The sequence below is a fragment of the Melanaphis sacchari genome, unplaced genomic scaffold, assembly GCF_002803265.2.
Source record: "Melanaphis sacchari strain LSU unplaced genomic scaffold, SCAv2.0 Contig15_pilon_pilon, whole genome shotgun sequence".
Taxonomy (NCBI): Eukaryota; Metazoa; Arthropoda; class Insecta; order Hemiptera; family Aphididae; genus Melanaphis; species Melanaphis sacchari.
In genome coordinates this window covers 55,398-79,855 of record NW_020270722.1, presented here as the reverse complement: position 1 = coordinate 79,855, position 24,458 = coordinate 55,398, and the positions used below count along the sequence as shown (strand labels likewise).

Here is a 24,458-nt window from a genome sequence, read left to right as displayed (position 1 = left end):
GTGTAGTACCTTTGCTACCTATTCTAGCATTGTAAAAAAATAACTAATATACTATATAATACTAGGTAATAGGTATACCAAAACAATTTGTATTAAAGTTATAATTCATAAAAATTAAATATTATATTATCATGATATTATGATACAACCACAAACCAATGTGGATTGTGATATGTTTTCCATGATGTGGATTGATCCATAATAATGATAATAATAAAATATGTATACAAGCCAAATTGCCAAGTTCAGGTACCTACTTGTGCAGTTCTAAAATGTTCTTAGCGCAAACACTTCACGAGACAAAATATTTTATTGTGCATTGCATAATTTTATTATAAAACCTCATTAATTTATAACTTATAACTGACACCCTTCCCAACAACACTAATGTTTAATATCGGTCTGATCTATAAAAGGCTTATATAGAGTTATATTTTAAGAGCCTGCAATTCTTATCAAAATTTACCTGAGGCTAAGTGACCAAGTGAGTTAAAACTGAGAAAGTCCACTTACAATACTTACATAAATTTAAAGTATTATTATTTATTAATTTTCTATTTTATAAACTTTATGTGATATTATGATATAAAGTTATATTTTTAAAAGGAATTACTTTAAACACAATGTGTATAAAATAGATACCTATATATTATATTACGATCCAAGAAGAAAAATTGTATACAAACCGGATAGTGGTCATTGTATCTATATTCTATTGTATGTAATATTTGAACAGAGTTAATTATAAATATTTATTTCCCACGTAGATTAGTTGTATGCTGCTATATGGGCAAATGGACAACATAAATTTATACCTATAAAATTATATATATTATACTATTATTAATATTATTATTATTTAGAACAGTTTATTATAGTAGATAGACGATGCCTATATAGTCTAATTATTGATTATAAGACGTATTGAGGGAAGTATAAATTTAACAATCACGTAATCAGACGCTTTTTAAGTTATTTGTCACAACTCACAATTTTTTTATTATACTTGGTAGGTACGTAAGTACGCAACTATTAAATATTCATTATTATTATTATTGTACATACACAGTTTACAAAAAAATATATAATATATAATTTTTTATTGTCGTGTATGCGTGCCGTATTATATGAGAACGTGTAATATATGTAGTATACCTATTACATGTGTAGTGTGTACTGAGTATACGTCGATAAGGCATTCGATTTAGCATGTACTATGTAATATGTTATATTATAAGAATGTGAAATTAAAATATTTATCGTTAAAATAATATTAAATTTTGTAATAAACTTAAAAAGTTAAATTTTATGTACTTATAATACTCAATTTTTATATTATATCGCAATTTAATGTTTTTCTCTTGATAAATTTTTTAATATCAATAAATCATAAAGACTATATTACTTATACAATTTTTCACTCAGAAATTTTAGTACGTGGTCAGTGGTTACTGTACAATGTACATACACGATACCTAGTCATTCTAATCTATGCTCTTTTAATTATCTAATATATTATATATTAAAATACTAGTAATAAAGTATTTATAATCAATTATATAATGCCTAGTCAGTGTAAATAATGAATATTTTTCTACTTTTACTGTAACATGAATATTCATATATTTATAAGTGAACTATAAACTGTTGTCTATTGTTATTATAATATCTTTAAATACATTAACTATAAATTTTTATTACCACTTTTTCTTTTTAATAATAATAATATATTTAGGTAGGTACTATACGTTTGAACTACATGATTCTTAGTTCTTAATTTTAACTTTTTAAGAAATGATGATATACATGCATATAAAATGTACGAACTACGAACAGTTTACAATTTTAATATGTTCATAATTCGCTTCAGTGGCGTATTTTCGGGAAGAGATTAGGAAAATATATCTTCATCCTTGAGCATTTCTTTTTAAACTTATATTTATACGATTATAGTTGTGTTATTTCCATTTATCACTTTATGAATACCGTAGATCGATATGACTTGGAACTACGAGGTGAAATGAAACAATTTGGTTTTTGTTTAAACATGTCAAATTATCTGTGAAGATATTTGATATAATTTAATTCTATCTTCATTAAAAATAAATTTATAATTTATGTGATAATAATTGTTATCTTCAACCAAGTGATTAGTCTCTTGGCGTGCTACCCCAAAGGCGGCCTGGACGCGCCGCGTCATCCCTGACTTACCAAGATGGCTGGAAAGGACCGTCCCATGGGTGCCTCTGACATTTCACATGACACAGGCACTCACGGGCCACGGCTGCTTTGGATGGTACCTCCATCGCATGAATAGGGCCGCCAGCCCGCGCTGCTGGCAGTGCTCGGGCGAATCAGACACCGCCGAACACACTTTGTTCGATTGCCCCCACTGGGACGGCTTTCGCGAACCCTCGAGCGCCAGGATTAGCCATCGACCGAGCACCGACGACGTCCCGGACATTATCTGCGGACCGGCGTTCAAGCTTCTGCCGGTGGACGCTCACGGGAGGGACGCCATCCTGAGTGAAGCCGAAGAGCGATTTAAGCTGTTTTACGGCATGGTGGAGAATATCCTTTCAGCTAAGGAAGAAGAGGAAAGAGCGCGACAGGCTGTGAACGAACGGAATCCACCATAGCTAGGCAATCGGGGAGAACGGAGCGACTATGTATTAACTGTATTGGTATTTTTTTTGATAATTTACAATATTTACATCACTTGCGTGTAATAGCAGCGAGTGGGGAACTGGCCCACCATTGCTAATTATTGTATGTTTTTGTTTTGACAATAAACGATGGTGGCTGGAGGAGAAGTACTGGTACCATGGTTCCTCCTCCAGTCCTCGATATCATAAGAAAAAAAAAAAAAAGAAGTGATTAGTCTCATCATTACCGCCAAAAAAAATTACCAAACATTTATCATGATAACAGCGATTTTTTCAATGCTTTCAAAAGTGATTATATTATTATTGTATATTTTTTTATGTATTAAAGAATATTTCAAAAGAAGAATATTGCAGTTAAAACTCTAAAAATATTTTTCCAATGTTATAACCTAAGTTTTATTTTACAGAAAAAAATTGAGAGTTACTTGTAACACTAAAAATGGCATTTCCAATTCCAATAGTATTTAGGCATTAAGTTTTGTTATTAAGTGTTCTATTGAGTTTTTTTTATATATTTAACAAGTTTCATATTTATTTTTTATTTTATTATTTTAAAATGATGTGTACTCTGTTAAAAAAAGTTGTCAACCATTTTCTTTTTTTATATTTACTTAAAATTTGTTTAAATTAATTTTTAAAATAAATATTTTATTATAAGTCATCTCTTACGTACATGAATTTAATTTTACATTGAATTTTCCTAGCTGTTACGAGTCACCTCAACAATTGAGGTGACTTATTGTAACATGTATTTTTTTAAATTTTTTTTTTAAAGCTGGTTTGGGTTAACAAAATAAATGAAAGGTCATATCTTATTCATGAGACATTCATGTATTTTTTGTAATCTAGTATGATTTTTTTTTAAGCTCAAAATACTAAGGTATGTCAAAATCGTTTCATATCACCTCGATTTACGGTAGATAGGTAATGAAATGCTGAGGTTTGGCATTGATAATTTTAGTCACATCTCCTCTCAAAGAAATCCTAAATATACCACTGATTCGCTTTAAAATCTAAATATAAAAATATTCCCGAAATTAATGATTAATCTTATTCTTAATCATGATAATAATTGGTCAATAACTAAACAGTTTAATATAGTTAAGTAGATAATGGATGATTTATAACGTACAATTCGCTAAATTATGCATTCGTAAGACAGAGTCAAAACACATATACTATATAGGATATGGGCACATGGCCATGGGTGTAATGTCCTCTTATAAGAAGCTTTAATAAGCTTAAGCTATATTATTTAGAACAGTTTATTATATATTTAAAATGGTATTAGTAACTTTTTTTACTATACTATTATTAAATACAGTGGCGTGTATCCAAAAAAAAATTGGTGTTGCTCAAATAATTTTAGGTGACCTACCCCTTATACTTTTGTTATACCTAGTACCTACCGATAAAATGTTGCTAAATTTTATTCCTATTATTTAATGTACTAATTTAATTTAGTAAATTACATTTTTGCGCAAGTTGTGCATCGGTTTTTAAAAAAATATATAAATAAAAAAATCCATTAGGCAATTATAATATTTTATTTAAATTATCATTTTACATAGTTCAGTACTGTTTGATGCAAAGATTTCTAAAACTTTGTTTGAATTTTTGTACATGTCTTGTTCACATGTGATTAACATCAAATCTTCTAAACGTGTGTTATTCATGGTAGTTCTTAAACGAGTTTTAATTATTTTGAGCTTTGAAAATGCCCGTTCTGTAGAAGCACTTGAAACAGGAAGTGTCAAAGCAATTTGAAGGGCATTATTAAGAGTTGGAAACACTGAACCCAAGTTACCAGCATGAAAAATTTGATACAGTGCTTTCATACTCCCTACATTAAGCACTTTTCTAGGTTCCATTTCAATTTCATTATCTGATTCTGATTCTGATGAAAATTCTTCTTCTCCTTCTTTTTCTATGAGGTCTTTTCCATGCAAATATTTGGGCAGATTAATATTTTCTTCAAATGAGGTAAAAATCTTTGAAAAATGAATGTACTCTTTGTTTAAACAGTCTTGATCAACATACTTTCCATAAACCTTACAAAACATTGAAAAAGCATCTTTTGGAAGTGATGCTGGATTCTTTTTTACTTCATCTAGCCTTTTTTTACTGAACAATGATAAATCTTTATAAATTCCAATTGAACTATTATCAAAGTATTCATCAAATGCTGAATTTATTATGTCCAAACAAACATAAAATGTATTGACTCTAAAGTTTTCTAATGGATCTATTATAGGATCATCAGAAACCTCTTCGCCTGGCATTTTTTTTTTACGACGAATTCTCTGATTAAGCTTATCAGAAAATTCAAATTGGCTAAACTTGTTTATAAAATTATTAACATCAATCAATATCTTATTAAAAATATTACCATCACGAAGGTTCTGAATATCTAGCTGAGCATTATGTATGCTGTTCATTGCCGAAAGTAAGTCAAGATCCTTACTTTGTAATAAAATGTTGACTGGTCCAAGAATCTCAAAAATGTATTTAAAACAAAATGCGATTAACAAAAACCGTCTAGAAAGAAGGTATTCTATAAGACAACCAGCAATATGTCCAGTACTTTGGTCATTACAGCCTTCATTATTCCTGACATCATCTAGAGTTTCAATGACAGCTTCAAATGTTTCTAATATTGAATCAAGGGCATATCCATGCGACATCCAACGTGTTGTAGCAACTCGCTTGAGCCTACGAGTTCTTTTACTGCAGTAACAATCTTGTTTAGTTTCATAAATAGCCACTCTTTTTTTACTTCCACATATAAAATTGTATACTGACTCTAGATTACCAAAAAGATCTATGGCATTTATATTGCAACCAACAGACTTGGCAACAATTAAGTTTAGCCTAAAAGAAAAAAAAATTTATAAAAGAATAGTATTTATAAAAACTAAAATGTAAATTACCTATGTGCGTGACACCAAATAAAAGTTGCAGACGGACATTTTTGTTGTACATAAGTTTTTAATCCTTGGAATTCACCTCTCATATTCTGAGCACCATCATAAGACTGTCCCACTAAATACTGTTCCCAATCAATAGATAAATCAACACATAGTTTTTCAAAAATATTAAATAATTGAAAGCCAGTCGTAACTGATGATTCTCTTAGCGCTATTAACCGCTCAGATACAGTTCCAACTGTTGAATTTACATAGCGTACAACAAATGAAATTTGTTCCTTCCTAGATAAATCAAAAGTTGAGTCAATTGATATGCTAAAAAACCGAGCAGTTTTTAGTTCTTCTTGTATTGATGTTCTTATTGCTGAAGCAAGTGATCCAATTAACTGGTTCTGTCTTATATTTGAAATAAGACTAACGTTTTGTTTTTTTGTCGATAATTGCAATTTAGTTATATAAGAAGCAAGGCATGGTGAACGTTTAGACATCAAATGAACTAAATCTAAAAAGTTTCCTCGGTTACCCAATTCTTCTTTTAAACTTTCTTTATGTCAACGAAATGCAATACAGTTTTTTGCAAGGAAAAAAGTAATATCAATCAAGTCCAGAACAATCTCTTTGTTAATAGCTTTGTCTCGTCTATGTTTTTCTTCTAATAAAGGTAGTATGGGTAATGATATTTTTTTCAATTTTAATTTAAGGGAAGCTTCAATATGTGCTTCTGAACATTCATGAATTTGCATACTTTGCAAAGCTCTCGGCCACGAAGCAACTCCGTCTACAGACCATGCTTTGTTAATATTGCGCCCAAACAATAAACAATGATGACAAAACATTTTATCACTTGATACAGAATAACTGAGCCAATCTCTTCTGACATTTACATTACCAGGCAGAGATTTCCAATACCATGAAGTCTGGAAACTGCGGCCAAATTTATCTTTGGGAAAAACACGAGTAGGAAGATCATCAACAGTTGGCTGCATAGGTCCTTTTTTAATTAAAAAATCAACTATCGTAGGTGATAAATCAACAAGCATTTTATATTTATCGGGATCGTTAGATAAGTCTACATGATTGGTTCCAACTGGTTGTTTAGACTTAAAATCATTACCTATGAATTATAATAAGTTAGCTATATAATAGGAAATAGGAATCCAAAATTTCACATACCAGACCGAGATAAATCTGAAGTGACTGAAGCCAAATGAATACTATCTGAATGTACTGCATCAATTATTGTTGTTGAATTATTAAATTGACATTTATCTATTTGATCACAATTATCTGTTGTTGATTCAATTTTATCAATTACATTTAAGTCAATGTCTAAAAAAAAAAAAAATGGAATTTATATTATAATTTTAATGTTTTATGAATAAGACAAGACAAACATTTTGTTTTTTGATATATTAAATAGGTACATTTCTAGAGGAAAAAAATTGTATTTAAAGTTTAAATTACATTGAACAAAAAAATAATAAATAACTTATCCAAAATTATATGTATTAGTTTGTTAGATTAAGTCTTAAGTAATTAAGTGTTTAAATTATAACTTATAATAGGTACCTTGGTTATAGGTAATTCGGTAATTGTAATTTAAAACTTAAAACTATAAATCAATTTATAAAGAAGTGAAATGGTTTATTCAACTAAAAGAAATGAAGATTAGATAGAGTCACAATTGTCTGCAGTTGATTCAATTTTACCAATTAAATTTAAGTCAATGTCTAAAAAAATGATAAAAATATGAACTCAAGTTCTAGAAAAATATTAACAAAGTATGTAGGTAGGTAGTGGTGGTGGCCAGCGGGTATGATCAATGTCAAATGTCAATGAATAATATTATGAGTTTATTGTTTATAAAATTGTAAATTATATTTATTTAATTAAGACAATAAACACGTCTTCGTAAAAATATATTTCATATTAGGTACCTATTTTTTTCTCTAAAACTGAAATTTTGTTTTTTCTTATAAGAACTATTTATAATTTTAATGATAATAACAAATATTTTGAAGGCAATAGTATGAGCATTTATAAAGTTGTACTTACCTTTTTCTGGTACATCTTCATTATTTATTTTACGTTTTTTTGTAAAAAAATTATGTACATCGACAACGGTATTGTTTTTTTTTAATTTTGCGACTTTACAAAAAGTCAAATGTCTTTTCCAGTTTGTTTCATTTAACTTTAATCGCTTTTTACCACATAAACAAGCAGCGTAATTGGAATCTGACATTATGTTTTTTTTTTATTGACAAAAGTCAAAAATTATAAAATATACCTATAATAGTACAATAATTTACACTAGTCTATAGGCATATAATACACTATTACGATTTACGGCTACAACCAAGAAGACAAGAACACAGTGAACGCAGTAACGCACTTACGTACTATGCATTTAGAATTTTCTGATGTTAGTTTGTGACAACTTGCGCTTTGCAGTTTATGCAACTGACAAATTACTTCGATTAAATAATATCCAATATTCCATTAACTACAATATGTATAAAAATTAAAAATAGATTTTCTGTGGAACTAGTGGAAGCCAGAAGGTCCCGTTTATTTTTGTCTTCTAATCTAATCATTACGTAATGTCGTCATTACTAATTTGATATTTTTTTATTTTGATTTACATCGTAATATTGGATATTATTTTATCATTTATTATCATTTTCTCGGTTAGGCATTATAAAATATTTTAAGTACTCATGATAAATTAGTTATAAATTATAATATACCTACTATCGTTTTGTTTTAATAATAATACTAGGTACCTGTATAGCCATATATAAGTAGGTACTCACTATGACACTACTCTACACTACACTCACTACTCAAATACTATAATTATATTTATATTGTATTTTTCTATAAACACTTAATTAGTTTATTATTGTGATAATATTGTCCTTCTAGCAATACCCACCCAGTACCCACCCACCAATATTTAAGGTGTTGCTTGAGCAACACTTGGACCCTAGGTTACACGCCACTGATTAAATATTAATATGTGGTTAGTTGAATTAATTTATGTCGAAAATATCTAATTTATTATTCTAATAGTTTACTAACACCTATAAACACCTACTTACATGTTAAAATATTAAATTCATATAATATTATTGTCATTAGATTTTGATTCAATATCGACTTACCGTTAGGCACAATATAAAAAGAGAGCTTAAGGGCTGAGTTCCCTAAGAAGAGTTAGAAAACCTGATTTGGCTTAATTAAGCTTTTAGTTTGATTTTATTATATTTAAATATTTATGGAATTTTATAACTGTTGGATAATAACGCGGTCCACAATTTGAGAAGTGCCATATTTACCTTGATATTTATATAGATATTATAATAATAGGTAGTTAAATAAAAAAATGTAATTCATTATTGTATTACATTAATATTCATCAGTTATTATTAAATCCGTGTGTTAAATAAAGGTCAGTGAGTCGTGGGTGTACAGTGTACAATAAGTAAAAAGAGGTAAAAACAATTGTTTATTTATGGAAAAATTTCCCAAAATTTATATGCTTCCTTACTTTAGAACGGTGAAACATATTCGTAATATAAATAGATAAAAATTTAAAATTAACTAATCAAAATATTTTAAAAATGTCTTTGTGACATTGTGTATAGTATTAAGTTCCCACAAATAATATATTCTGTGAATAATAATAAAATAACTGAAATCGTTATTTTTTTATTTAAATATTCAATTACGTCAAAATTGTTTGTGGATATATATATGTATATACTATATATATTTTTGATTTTTAGGTATCAGAAGAACTACTTATTTAATTTTTTTTACTTACTTACCTTGTACTATATTTTCAAGCTTCAATTATTAATATAGAAAATGTTATCAATTTTTCATTTAAAATAATTTGCAAATTTTCTACTCTAAGGCCTAAGCGCATAAACAAAAAATTGTGCTTATATTATATTGTATTTTTTATTTTTTTGACTGCTACAATAAAACTTGTGTAAGATTTTGTATTAAATTATCAACATTTTTGACTAAGCTTTCTAATATTTATAAAATATACTTGAAAAAAAAAATTTAGGAAATTTAAAATGCATGTATAAGTAACTCTAGTTTAACTATTTAAATAATGTATTGTGTATGAAAAATTATAATTTATATAATAGAGAAATAATTTTAGTATTTACAATTAATATTTTTTGAATAATCATAAATCAACAATAATTGTTGGAGGATAAATAATTTTATATGTTTGAATATCGAATAATGTTATCCCGTTTCATAATAGTTTTATTTTTGTTTTTTTGTTTGTATCTAAAGAACACAGAATTTTTACTTTCAACCACTTAATAAGTATTAACTAGATCTAATTATTCGTCAGAGCCAATCTTTAAAATTAAAATTCTTTAGGTAAGTACAGGATATTGCTCCAAAAAGCAATGACAGTTTAAAATTTAAATTGTTAAGTCAAAATCGTCCGTTTTTTATGTAGGCTTTAATCATATAAATAATAATGGATTATCAATAAAAATATAAATTATAAATTTATCTAAGTACCTAAAATACTAAATCTAAATACACTAAAATCGTGATATGATTTATAAGTTATAACCTCAAAATAAATATTAAATAAACAATTTTTTTAAATTAAAATTTATAAGTTTATAGTATATATTATTTGAATTTATTAAATAAGTATAAAATTTATATAATTGTTGAGCTGTAAGAGTATTACTACAAAATACATTTAAAAAAAAAAGTATAAAATATAAACGAAATAGTAAATAAAAGATAAAGAAGATATTGTAGTCTGTAAAACTAAAATAAATTAATACATTTTCATGCAATACTTTTTATTTATTTTAAACAAATGTGATAATTCTGTTTAATAGCCTATTAGCGAATGCTATGTATAGTCGTATAGATCTATGCCTATTTGAGACTGTAACACGCAGAGTAAAATGTTAGTTACTCGGTGTCCCAGTCGACTACAGACGCGACACTTTAGGACGTTCCTCTGGATTTATATTGTATATTAAATTCTGTGTTTTTTGTTTTTAGTGAATGTTTTTTTTTTTTTTTTTTTTATAAGAAATTTGTTATACTTATGTATTTTATGTACCTACAGATCTTTTTTATTTGTTATACCTACCTTATATTTCTGAAAACCCACTTCGTCTTAACCTAGACTTCACAAATTTACTAGTTCTTATTATACTTCTTATCTTACTTTTATAAATTTTAGTCTACATTGAAGAATCGCTCAATAATCAATACAATATATTTTTTTAAATATTACTTACGAACGTTAAAAAAAATTTTAAAAACTTATATTGTAAAATAATATAATATATTATATTTGTTAGATTACATCATTTAAATAAATTGTCGATATATTAATGTGACTTAAAATTAGTTCCAAGTTCTGTTATTTGTTAATATAATGAATATCGTCCAAATTCACGTTCTATTTGATATAACTGATATAAGTGATGTTTACGTATCGTTCTAGACTTTTGCCTCCTCGCTCCTGGTGAGTGGTGACTACTAAAACCAACTATAGTATATTTTTAGTGTAAACAATTAACAAGTAATACTCGTAAATTTATATGAACTTGGCCAATAATGAAAATCCAGTTTTTTCAATGACTAGTGGGTCCAACTTCAAATAGTCAACAGAGTTAACAATAGGTGTCATTACTCATTTATACATGTATATTTAATTAGTAATTAGTAATTACCAAGAAGGCAAGAACACGAAAAACCGAGATTTTTCTATTATAAAAATATTACTGCTCTATTTTAAATTTTCTATTTGATTTAGTACATTGAATGATTGTTTAAATAATATATTTACTTCATACTACGAAATGCACTATAATTTTGTAGTTACGTAATTTGTGACTGATAATAACAATAAATAATAATGAAATAATAGATTATAAAATAGGGACTTGGAATACGAATGTTATTTTTAGTTTCCGAGAAACGATAAGATTAACTACTACCATCTACTATCACCCGGTTAAAATATAAACGACAATAATTTTATTAATTAAGAAACATGCAGTTACCGTACGGCGTACGAGGAACATGTTCGTTTTGTGAAACCTTTACGTTAACGATTTATAATTTTATATTACAACACTAATTGATAATCGGTGCATTTCTTGCGTTATTATTTGCTGTGCAGTACTGCAGTCTGCAGTTTTACTGCAACTGGATGGCGGATGCATCGAATTTTGGTAGATATTCGACGACGTCGCCCGTCTCAACCCTGTTTGTCTAAAACCCGCATTGGTTAGGACTCGGGAGAGAACGCCTAGTCACGAAACAAGATGCAATTTAACATCATCTCCAAGCCACAACAGGCCCAGTCGGAAAGTTGTCGCGCAGCTCACAACACGCTTTCGTATTTATTCACGTTTAAGACGATAGAAAAATATTTAAATTTATTGTTGTCGAGTGTAGTTAATAATTTACTATTATAGTGAAGATGTTTGCGCGTGCGCGACTGTTGCTCAGTTTGTCGTAATTTGGTGGTACGCAACGTCGCGAACTCGCAATTCTTATTAACTCCCATATTCCGTCTGGTTGTCTATCATCTCCAGTATCTCCACAGTGGCACAGTTTGCGACCGACGTGCAACGAAAGTGTGTTTAGTGTTTATATTTCAACTTGGAAACGTCGTCGTCGTCGCTGCGGTATCCGCATTAATCACCCGACGTGGTTCTCCGAAATCTTCCGTGCCCAAAGCTCTCCGGTATCCGCCATGACAGTTTACCTGGACCTTGGGCCATTGTTCTTTTCACTACACTCCGACAAACTGTTTGAAGTGCTGTACAGACGGACCGACAAGCTCCAGTCGACCATTAGCATGCTGTGCAGCCGCTTCGTGGCTAACGTCAGGTAAGCACCGTGCTCGTATTCGGAACAATACGGTCATCATGCGACGATTAATAGTGCGTGTGCAAGACTTGATCATTGGGTTGGTAGGGGGGAGGAGGCAGATGACTTGGGTCGAACTATTTTTATGTATACGTCTATGCAGACAGTGCAATTGTTTTGATCGGCCATAATCAGCCTATATCTTTATTTTTTATTATGTGAGTATAATATTTTGAAATTATGGTAAAGGGGGAGTGTGAAGCTAAATTTTTTTTATAAGAAGACTGAATATAATTTTAGTACGTATAGATATATAATTATCCAAATCATTTATTTTATACAATTTACGATAAAAAAAAAAAAATTGTCCATGTACCTAGGGGGAATTAATTAGATCCCATCCCCCGACCCAGGGCGTTCTAAAAGTTCCATAGATAAGTTGTGAATAAGATAAATACCTAACTCAATATATTTATTTACATCTTGTGTGACGTGATTGTAATCAATGGATACAACAGTTTTTTATTAGAAATCTTGATATGGGTTAGTAATTGATAAGTTTAGGAGGGTTGAAGGACAGTTAGAAATTTTCTAGATAGGTTAGATTGTTGATATTTAAATTTTTATACCATAATTTTTTTTGGACACATATTTTTATAATCACTGCAAAACAGTTAAATTATAATCAGAGCAATTGTTTTTACCACATTATCACTTTAATTTTATTAAAGTATACATTTTGTTTGTTCAATTTTTATTTATTAGGCTTATGAAGTTCTTGGTATTGGAAAAATAAAATCAATAAACAAAACTAAATCATTGTGACTGACATAAAATCATAATAAAAAAATCTGATTACTATTGTGAATTTAATTTTTTTTTCAGATTACTAAAAATATTTATTTACTATATAATAATTGTATAAGTTGAATCTAATTTTAATACTTTGTTTTAATAAACTAAAACATTTATATAATTACAACACATTTTTAAAATTAACTTCAGAAATATATGATATTTATATTTAATTTGTGTTATTTTAACTTTTCATATGTTTTTTTAGAAATTCTGATTTGTCAAATGATGAAAATATAGAATATGAAGAATATAGTGATGATGAGTTTGATTTACATTCAGATAAATTTAAATTAGGCACTACTGTTGTTGAAAATGGATCATTAAATTTTAAAATGTAAGTAATTCTTTTATTTAATCATTTAAAGAAAAAATTATGTATTTCAACTTTTAAAATTACTAAAAAAAATGTAGGTTTTGTTTAAATATTATAAGCATTATAGTAATCAAAACGTTTTATAGCATTAAAATAAATTAATTTTGTATGTTTTAATTTAAATTGTAGATATATTTTTGAATTATCTACCTCTTAAAATGTAATAATAAAAAATATGTATAATAATTTTATATAAGTAAAGATCAATCAAAATTGTTAAGCTTGAAATACTTTATGATTGCAGGAATCTTAGGTTTTAATTATATCAGTTAAAATATTATAAATTTAAAAAATCTTAGTTAATTTACTATAAAGAATATTCAAAATCAAAAAAGTAATTTAAATATTCTAATTTGTTGTTTATTGTAGGAAAGTATATGATAAAGGAGCACACAAAATTAATGCAGCTCTTAAGAATATAGGTTTAGTAGTGTGTAATTCTAATTCTAAACAATATAATATGGAGCCGTTACAGATATATTATTATAAGAATAATATTGCCAGTTATCTTCCAAATGGAAATCATTATTCACCAAAATCAGATGTTAGTGTATTTTTGTTTATTTTACTGAATAAAATTGTATTCATGTAGCTTAAATCTATTTACCTAATCAATTTTTATTAATTGTGTTTTAGAATTCATTAGATAGTCCGGGTAAAAATTATTACGAAGAAAGTGATTACAAGTCAGTTTTTTTAAAATTATCTTCAGAGAAGGAATTTGAAATTAATGTTGATGAGAATAGAGTATGCATGAACATTTTTCATATATCTTATTTCATATTAGATTTGGAATGTTTATTGTTTTGCATAATATATAAATTAACTATTTTACAGGGATGGCATTTATTCATATATATATTATATAATATATAGGTTTGTCTGATTTTCATAATTTTTAGTTAAGAAATGTTTTAACTTTACCTCATTAAACTACATATGATTTGTTAAAAAGCCCTTTAAGTATACAAGTTTGAATTTATAGGACATAACTACTTTTTTTTTAATACTTAATTTTTTATTACTTTATAAATTATATAGGCTATTAAAAACATAAGTAATTTAATACTATTCCATATTTATCAAAGTTTTTTAAATGCAAAGAGAGTCTTATATTGAACTACTTGGCATCTTTTGCTAGAAAATTTAATATGGTTGTAATTTATATTATTACATTAAGTTGCGTCCACCATATTAGTGTAACATTTTTAATGAATTACTGTCTAAAAAAGCTTGACTATAAAGAAATCTATTTGTTAGAATTATAATCAAAACCGACCAATTACTCCAAAAAGTACTGGATATATTCGCACAGAAAAAAAAAGTTCTCATAGGCCCAGTAATCAGAAAAGATTTTCCAATAAATATTGGACAATGAGGCATATGTTATTTTCAAAATTTGAACATGGTATTCTTCTTGACGATGGTATTTATAGTAATACAATTTATCTTTGTCTCTTATTTTTTTTTTATATTAAATTGTGTTTTTACAGAAAGCTTTTATTCTGTATGTCCAGAAATATTAAGTTACCATATAGCAAAACGTTGTAGAAATGACATTGCCTTGGATCCATTTTGTGGTGCTGGTGGGAATATAATTCAATTAGCATTTACAAGCAAATTAGGTAATGTTACATATTTTATTATTTTAAAAATAAATTATAATGTAGGTTTTGATAAAAATTGTTATTTTTTTTTTTTTTTTTTAGTTATAGCAATTGATATAGATCCGTATAAAATAAAACTAGCACAAAACAATGCCAAAATATATGGTGTAGCTGATAAAATTGAATTTATTGTTGGTAATTTTTTTGAAATTTTTTCAATGTTAAGAGCTGACGTTATATGCATGTCGCCACCATGGGGTGGACCAAAATATTTGTTTGATAATAGCTTTAGTATTGCGTCCATGTGCAAGAATTATAAATTTGGTGGTTTTACTATTTTTGATATTGTTAAAAATATTGCTCCAAATATTGCATTTCATATGCCTAAAACAACTAATATATTCGAAGTAGGTTATGGTTAAGTTCAAGTTTTTTTCAATTAACATATTTTTTTGTAATAAATTTTCAGTGTTTATGGTTAGCAAGATTTTTTGGGAAAGTGGAAGTACAACAGAATATTATCAATGAAAAACTGAATTCAATTACAGCATTTTATGGAGACTTTATTGATTTAACTAACAATGACTATTAAAAAAATAAATATAACTAATATAAGCAAAAAAATAATTTTATAACATCATAGCATGTGTATTATGACGTTTTAATATTTTTTAAGTAATTCTAATGTTGAACGTATAATTTAAAAATGTTTTACTTTATCTATTATAATTTATTACCATGTTAGATAAGGTAGTAAAGACGAATTGCAAAAAAATAACTACTGTAATCAGAATACTGAATGGTCTAACTAATTAACAATATTATAAAAAATAATATTAATTACGTGGATATTGTATTATTGTTTTATTTTATTTCTAGCTTCGTATAGAAAATATTATTAGGTTGAACTCGATATGATTTTAACAATCGATAACTTAATAAAAGACCTACCTTTATATTGTTAACTAATTCTTAAATGTTATAAAATCTATATTTTTATTAGTGATTTAACTGATATTATAGACCAATAATAATCAACATATATAAGTTGATTTTGTGTAATATTTTAGTAATTTATTACCAGTTGCTATGTTATAGTAATTGACAATATAATTTATATTTTATAGAATGAAGTATGTAGTATATATACAATTCCTAAATCCTTTTGGGGTTTTCATTTACTATTTATATGTTAGTCTTTCTGAGAATTTATATATTATTTATAACGTAGAATGTTCAGCAGTATCAGTAAGGTTAATTGGATTTCAGTCATTAATTATTAACTATTGATTTTGGATGTTGCTGTCATTAATGATTCGTCAGCGTGTCTCGTTCTTCCCTATTGAAACTTACGTTTATTTTTAGATAGAAAATAAGTCTATTTACATAATAGTTTTTGATATTTTAGGGAATTTATTAGTACTAATTATTATGTGAAATAACGTGAACATGGAAAATTTATAATTATATATCAAACTTTTATTTTGCGTTTATTATATCTGGTTATTAGAAATTGTGTAGAACATAGGTTGCACTGGAGACTGGTTAAGTGAAGCTTATAAGACTAATTGAACTGTTTTAATTTAACGTGTACTCGAGCAGAATGGTCAGCCGTATTTTAACTTTTTACAATTATTAATGATTATATTATCAAGACTCAACAGATAACAATAATTATCTCGCGGCGATAATTTGATAGTTCGTGTAGGTAACCGCACGGTTGTTGTAAACAAAGACGGTTTGTGTGGTTTTAAACATCGCTTTCCTGTGAAAAAGACGCCAGCCCGACCGTTCTGTGATAATAAATAGTTATATAATAGCGTTTTGTTGATAACGTTTGAAAAATGAAAATTATGTGTTCAACAATATAACGTTTTTCATGCGTTTGTGTAACGAGTTCCTGTTCGAGTCAATGGTTGTCAGACACACAGTGACGCTCATTAATAATAATAGTTATAGAAATTACTGGCAAGCCACACATTTGATGACTATTAAGCTTTTTTGTGTGTGTACTTAACCGATTACACAATCTCGTTCAACTTGAATGTGTTTCGTTGTTTGACATCAATCTTAAAAATCATGCATTCTCCACTGTTCTGTTACCCACCGGTGACCAATACCAGTAAGTGTATTACAAGTTATTATCACAAAGACCTTATTTTTAATATTTATTTTTATTTTACAGCTCTATCATCAACATTATTAACCTCTGTTGATCCAAACAAGTACTGTTATTCGTTGATTGAGCGTATCAGAGTGATCACGAACTATATTGACGATGCAGAAGAAAGAGATTTATACAACATCTATAGAGAGATTGTATTTGAAATTTTTGGACGGGGCTCCGATAAAGGATGGGCATTAGATAAACTCAAGACAAATGTATGTAATTTTGTTTAAATTAGTATATTGTATTAACATATTTTATTGATAGGTAGGAATAATTTATTTATTTTGCTATTAAGCTTTAAGTACATGAAATAAATAAATGATGTTGACCAAACTGTGTAATGATTATTATTTAATTAAAGTAGCATATTAAATTTCAATGTAAATAACATTTTCAAACCAAACTCTATGTAATTTTATTATTCAATATTTTTTCAACCATTTAACCATATAATATTAAGATTTTCTTTTAGTGATTATTGTTTCACAATTTTTTCTTTATTTATTGAATAAATATAGATACTAGAGTTATTTAACAAACTTAACAAAATTGTATAAAGCGTTATATAACATACAAAAATTTTTAATTTTAGTTAGACATTCATTTTTCTCAAAAAGCTAATGATAATTGATATTTTTAATTAAAATAATGATAATTATTACTGTACTTGGTGAGTTAAAAAATTAGTGTTCAATATTTTAAATAATAATGTATGATAATTTATTATACATATAATGAAATTTTTCTTTAACAATTATTAATGAGATAAAAAATGAATATCTTATGATAATAGATTGACAATATTTTGCTGCTGTGACATAATAGGTGTCCATTATTAATGATAATTAATTATTACAGGTAAATGATGATGTAATATACATTTGCCAAGAACCAGATAGCGTGTATCACTTTTTATGTAGCAGTGGCCATATTTTTAAATTATGTTACAAGTTGTTGTCTAACAATTTGTTAAAATTTAGTATTTATTTTTCTGATTTACCAGTAAGTATACTTATTTATTATACACTTTGGTATTAGAATATTTTTGGACTTATTTATTAATAAAATATATTTTAGATTGAGCTTAGACAAAAAATTGATAAATCATTTGGACAATCTTATTATGGTTCACGGTTGTTGTACCATGCTGATTCAATTTCACCCATTGGATTAAACTTGAGTATCCTTTTTATAAAATATTGATTCCAGAGACGCACAGTAATGATTTATAATATACTATTTTTGTGTATATATTATACAATTAAGATACTTTTAAATGAATCATAGGAAGTTTTTGTTGTTTGTTAATACTTATTAGGATTTGACTGTAAATAGATGCTTTTTTTGTGTTGTATATAAATAATCATTTTTTTCAAATTTTTCTTTAATTTAAACATTAGATGCTTTTGAATACTATATGTTTCATTTTGCCATTTATGGGTTAAAGTTAACCTCTGATGATATTTACAATGAAAATAATAATTCTAACGAACAATCTGTGTACAAATTATTGTGCTTAGAGTATTTAAAATTTTTTTTGCCTTTAGACAATTCTGCATCTATGATTTTACCTCAAATACAATTCAATGTTTTATCACCAATTCCTAACCAAAAAAAAAATACAAATACCAGGTATATTTAAAGTAATATTTAATACCAAATTTGTTTTTTCATTTAAAGAAAAAAAATAATTTTTATTTATTTTATATTGTTCTATCTTTATCAATTATTATAACTTTAATTCATTATGTGTTTTCATTTTAGTAAACTATTGAATTTTATAAAAAAAGATGTTGCTTTTAATGATATATTGACTGATAAAATCCAAAGGTCATCTTGGATGTTAACATCAGAAGCAACATGGCGTAGTGAAGTTGTAGCATTTTTTTTTGCTGACCTCTGGTTAAATTATAACTTGTTTAATAATGTAAGTATACAATATTTGCTGCATTTATTTGCATTATATAATTTTAAAATGCTCATAACTCGTTTAACTCAGCGATGGTTGCAATGTAAGCACCACACTCGCATTTAGTTTTTGTATTTATGCACCAGTATATTATTTTGTTACATATAATAAATAACTAAGATTCCTTTATTGAAGTATAAATTTTAATTTATTACTTTTATATTTATCATTGGGACTTTTCCAATATTTATTAATTTGTAAACCATTTATTTTGCATGCAACTGAAGCCTGAGACTTAATTATAATTAAAAAGTTAATCATGGTAATCCGTAATCAACAAAAATATAATTTTATTTAACTATGAAAAAAATTATTGACAACTAATCAGTTTCTGATTGTTACTTTAGAGCATAGATCATTTTTTACCTTCAAATTTGATAATACTATTTGTAATACTAAAACTAAATACACAAAATTGGTTTTACTGATCATAAATTTGCCATTTTGTATGTTAGTACAACAGGAATTAAACACCATTGAAGCATAGTCTTATAAGAATGATTTTAGTGTTGCTTTCAATATTTGGTTGTCAATAATTCTGAATGGGTTATCTATTGTAAAGTCAATGTCATTATCAATAAGTTTTTACAACTTTTATTTTTATTTTATTCCAGGTACCATGCATTGAATTAACTAAGCTAATTAGATGTTTTATAAAACATTTACATTTGTATTCAAACTGTGCTAAATATCCGCCAGTAGACAATTTAAAACTGTAAGGTCATTTTTACGTCAGTAGTTAGTAGGTATTGTATTAAACAGTATACTAAACACTTTTTCAGAATATTGTTGGTTCGTCATGGTATAAAAATCTATCAGTATTTATCATACTACATGGTTAATTGGCCACAGGATTTTTCATTTCGCCTTTTGCTTGAGAATTGGCTTTGTTATATTCAACCTTGGCGTTATGATGATTTATCTAAGCAGTAATACATTAAAATTACATTTAAATTTATACATTCAAGTGTATTAAGGTTCTTTTTTTTTATTTAGGCAATGTTCTATCACAGATTTAGAAATGAATGATAAATGGAGAATATTTGTCATCAGAAACTTACTGTGTTATACCAAATTATTTTATCTTGCTATACAAAGATTTATTTGTATTGATGTGTGTTCACCAAGATATTCAATTATGGTTTATCGGATGTTAAAAGTGAATAATATGAGTTTAATTAATTTGCTAATTAAAAAATGGGTTTAATGTTTATATTATTATTATGTTTAAGGTTTATACTCACCCATATTTATTGAAAATGGTACTTGATATAGAACATATGTATATGAGCAACCAACTACAACATAAAAAATGGAATATACTATTGAGTGAATGTTTGCTTGAGGCCGAAGGTCCATCGTTCAAATATGAATTAATGTTTTCAGAAGAACGTAATCGTGAAGTAAATAATAATTTTTAACCATTTTAGAATTTATTATTTATTTATATACTTAACCATATATTAGTTTTATTGATAAAAATATGTTATTTTAAATTTTTTAAATGTTGTACAAGAATGTGCTTAACAAAATAATTTGTTATTTAAAATATTAAAGATATTCAATATTCATTTTTTTCCAAGCATAATATGAAATTTATTGCTTATGTTTTTTTAAGTTTTGTCTGTTTTAAATTATTCTTTGAAATGATTGGCAAAGATCTTTTTTTGTCATGTATGTTAATAATTATTTCATGTTAAATGAATTCAGTATAATTTATAAAGTAATGAAAAAGATAAAGAAGCATGATATTTATTTAACTACATTATTAAGAAATATTTTAACTGATTGTATACGTTTATGGGTTATAGTGCTGAGAATTTTTTATTTTTTATAAGTTAAATTTTATTTTTTTTATGTAACATATAGATACTAAATATTAGTATTTTAATAACTTATTTTTTTTTTTTATCTATAGCCATTACTTTTTATAACTCATTAATTATTAGTCTTTAACTATTCATTAGTACAGAACTGTTAACAACAAATACGAATAGGGTCAAAAAAATTATAATACTATCAGGCAGCGCTATATTATCATTTACATTTTCATTATTATCACAAACTTCTACTCTGTAAAAATAGTGTTTATATCTGTGATTATTCTTTATATATATATATATATATATATATATATATAAAACAACATGAATTTGTGATCATTAAGAATTTTGTTTTTATTTGTATGATTCCAATAAAAATGTAACTAATTGAATCAATAGTGTCATCTAATAAGATGACACTTTTCAATGTATGATTTGTACAATATTTATTCCATATTTTTAGTTTAGTAATGATGAGTCATTATAATTAGTAATCATGGTAATAATACATTTTGTTTTTAATTTCAGTATAAACTATTTTATTTGAAACTACAAAAATCACTAGATTATGTTGCTGTGGAATTGAATCGCTTTCAAGAAGACACAGTTGATAGAAATAATTCATCAATGTTGGAATTAATATTAACACCTAGAAAAAATAAAATATCGGATTATACTCTTGATGAATGGACAGATATTCAAACAAATCTTAAATCATCATTAATGTTCATGGAGCATATTATTGTGAGTATATTATTATACATATATAAATTTTCTTTAAAAATAAATTATTTATAATTAGTTTTCAATATTTTAGAATGTTAATGTTACAACTATACCAATGATGACCGATTTTTCAACATGGTCTATTTCTGGCACCAGTGGAAATAATACTACGTCTAGCATCTTCAATAAAAGCCATTCATTTCTTCAGTCTTTTGAAAGAGTAAGTGAAATCAATATTTTGTTTTTATTTGCTTATGATATTAATTTATTTTTGTTTTCAGAGTGCAATAAATTTATCTTCTAGACCTGTAATTCGTGCAAAAGAATGGGAGATTGACCCAGATTATTTGGAAGCTTTATCATATGAAAACTATTTCCTTGTTAATTTAAGCAAATACTTAAGAAATACTGTTGAGTCATATGTAAGTAGTTCATTGTCTTAAGTTATATTTAAAACTTGTAAATTGAATTAAGCTCTTGTTTTTATTGAGAGGACTTCATGCCTATATGCATTATAAATGGCTAATTTACGTTTAGCAGAACCAATTTTGTGTTATTAAATTTACTATTATTGTAACCAGTATAACTTTTTATGAAAGTATAATGTTGGAACACAGAGACCTATGTAAAATATAGAAATTTAAAATTTTTCAAAATTCCCTTAAAAAACCCTACAATAAACATAAATAATTCTTATAATGAATTTTTTAGTGGTTTATCACTCTTATATTAAAGTTAACTACACTAAAACGAAGTCTGCTAAACACATTTTCTATGCCGTACATTTCAAAACATTTTGACTTCATTAATAATTTAATTTTCAGTTCAATTCATATATACTGCGTTTTTCGACAGAAAATTCCATTTTTTCTGGCATAATGCGTCAAGCATTATTAAGAAAACCAATGAAGATATTTTCCTACGAGCCTAGAAATGATGGATCTGGAAAACGTGTCAGAACACCTAAAATTCTTCCACCCACTATAAGTTTTCGGTGGATGGCATCATACTTTATGCTTTTTTGGATTTTATTTTTGTTAACATTAACTCTGGTATTTAACAACATTAGCTTTTGGATAGGCCTATTCTTTTTCTTACGTATTATATATTTTTATCTTAAATATTTGTTCGGCTATGCACCACCATTCAAATGGGACAATATTCATGAAGACTAGTTATCTTGGTAATGTTTTTCTCATTCATATTGCTAAATGTCATTTTTAAGTTATATAACTAAATTTGTACTGAATTTAAACTTATTAGTATGATTATTGTTTTTATATATTTGTATTGTTTTACAACTTGAAATTAAGTTAAATGTGTGCATCTTTCTTGATAAACAAATTTATCTTACAGTTATATAAATATTATATAAGATAAAATTTGGTTTTGAATGATATTTTCCTATTAATTTTATTAATCATAAAATACATTTTTGTATTTTTATTTACCTATTAAATATTAGTGAATATTGTTGGTAAATATATTCTTATCCAAATATAACAGAATATATAATATATAATTGTTTTAAGTAGTATATTGAATAGTAATGAACACTGAAATAATTTTAAAATAGCATTGTAATTAGAATATTTAGTAAATATTTTGAATGAAAGTAAAAAATTAAATGTCCAAAACTTACTTAACTTAATCCAAATTGTCAGTTATTTCAATCAAAATTCATCAACATTTTGTTAATTATACTGATGGCCCAAGTATTAAAATAATTTTTTTAAATCGTTGTTTTGTCAAATTGAAATTAATTAAAACACTCTTTCAAATTTTGTTCCCAAGCCCTATTAATTTGGTTATGATATTTCAAATGTATAGTTTTAAATATTCATTATTTGGAATTGAAATTAATAAGTAAAAAATAGGTATTATAAAGTAGATTTATCAGTCTATATTACTAAGTATACTTCATGATGTTTTTGATAATACTATTAATGAAATTTATTTTATTATTAGTAATACAGTAAGTTGATTTAATTTTTGCTGAAAACATAGCATTTATTATATTATTAATATAAAAGTATATATTCTATCATATATTATTATTGACTATTGAGTCAAAAATAAATAAACACCACCTTTACTGTATAACTGTAAATAAATTCACAGCAGAAATAAAAGCAATGACTTAAAATAGAAGCCAGTTGAGGTTATCTTGTTGTATATACTCTATCGGCGACATTGTGTCTACACTTGGCAGTATGTGGTGTACTGTGTTTAACAACTCTCTACAATTATAATAAGATTTTAGACATTTATTCTCATAATAAGTGAATGATGTAAAAGTGGTTTTAGCTTTTTTAGCCAGAGGTTGATATTCATTATTAATTTATCAAATAAAGTTTTTAAAGATAAACTGATGATCATTTCAATAAATTCTTCATATTCTGTTATAGATGTCTTCAAGTTTATCGTTAATTCTTGTATTATATTGAATATTCA

At 26.3% G+C, this 24,458-nt stretch overlaps 4 protein-coding genes across 4 annotated transcripts; 3 read left to right on the top strand and 1 right to left on the bottom strand.

The window, feature by feature from the left end:
* Window positions 1-1,978: 1,978 nt before the first annotated feature.
* Window positions 1,979-2,639, top strand: LOC112592196. The gene is made up of 2 exons (XM_025336209.1): window positions 1,979-2,015; window positions 2,155-2,639. Exons 1-2 carry the CDS (start codon window positions 1,979-1,981, stop codon window positions 2,637-2,639), a joined length of 522 nt encoding a protein of 173 aa, XP_025191994.1.
* A 1,577-nt stretch (window positions 2,640-4,216) lies between these two features.
* LOC112592195 (zinc finger MYM-type protein 1-like) lies at window positions 4,217-7,835 on the bottom strand. The gene is made up of 5 exons (XM_025336208.1): window positions 7,649-7,835; window positions 6,767-6,880; window positions 6,162-6,707; window positions 5,597-6,095; window positions 4,217-5,537 (listed from the first exon to the last, which is right to left on the bottom strand). Exons 1-5 carry the CDS (start codon window positions 7,833-7,835, stop codon window positions 4,217-4,219), a joined length of 2,667 nt encoding a protein of 888 aa, XP_025191993.1.
* Window positions 7,836-11,610: 3,775 nt separating this feature from the next.
* LOC112592189 (trimethylguanosine synthase-like) lies at window positions 11,611-15,965 on the top strand. Its single transcript, XM_025336195.1, has 8 exons — window positions 11,611-12,499; window positions 13,542-13,670; window positions 14,079-14,253; window positions 14,346-14,456; window positions 14,970-15,135; window positions 15,203-15,334; window positions 15,419-15,723; window positions 15,786-15,965. The coding sequence occupies exons 1-8, from the start codon at window positions 12,363-12,365 to the stop codon at window positions 15,906-15,908; spliced, it is 1,278 nt and encodes a 425-aa protein (XP_025191980.1). The 5' UTR covers window positions 11,611-12,362; the 3' UTR covers window positions 15,909-15,965.
* Window positions 15,966-17,122: 1,157 nt separating this feature from the next.
* Window positions 17,123-23,288, top strand: LOC112592183 (sphingomyelin phosphodiesterase 4). Its single transcript, XM_025336186.1, has 14 exons — window positions 17,123-17,438; window positions 17,502-17,698; window positions 18,345-18,488; window positions 18,564-18,666; window positions 18,887-19,118; window positions 19,251-19,413; window positions 20,070-20,170; window positions 20,238-20,384; window positions 20,452-20,614; window positions 20,688-20,858; window positions 21,807-22,022; window positions 22,096-22,224; window positions 22,286-22,426; window positions 22,829-23,288. The coding sequence occupies exons 1-14, from the start codon at window positions 17,396-17,398 to the stop codon at window positions 23,177-23,179; spliced, it is 2,301 nt and encodes a 766-aa protein (XP_025191971.1). The 5' UTR covers window positions 17,123-17,395; the 3' UTR covers window positions 23,180-23,288.
* The last annotated feature ends 1,170 nt before the right edge of the window (window positions 23,289-24,458 follow it).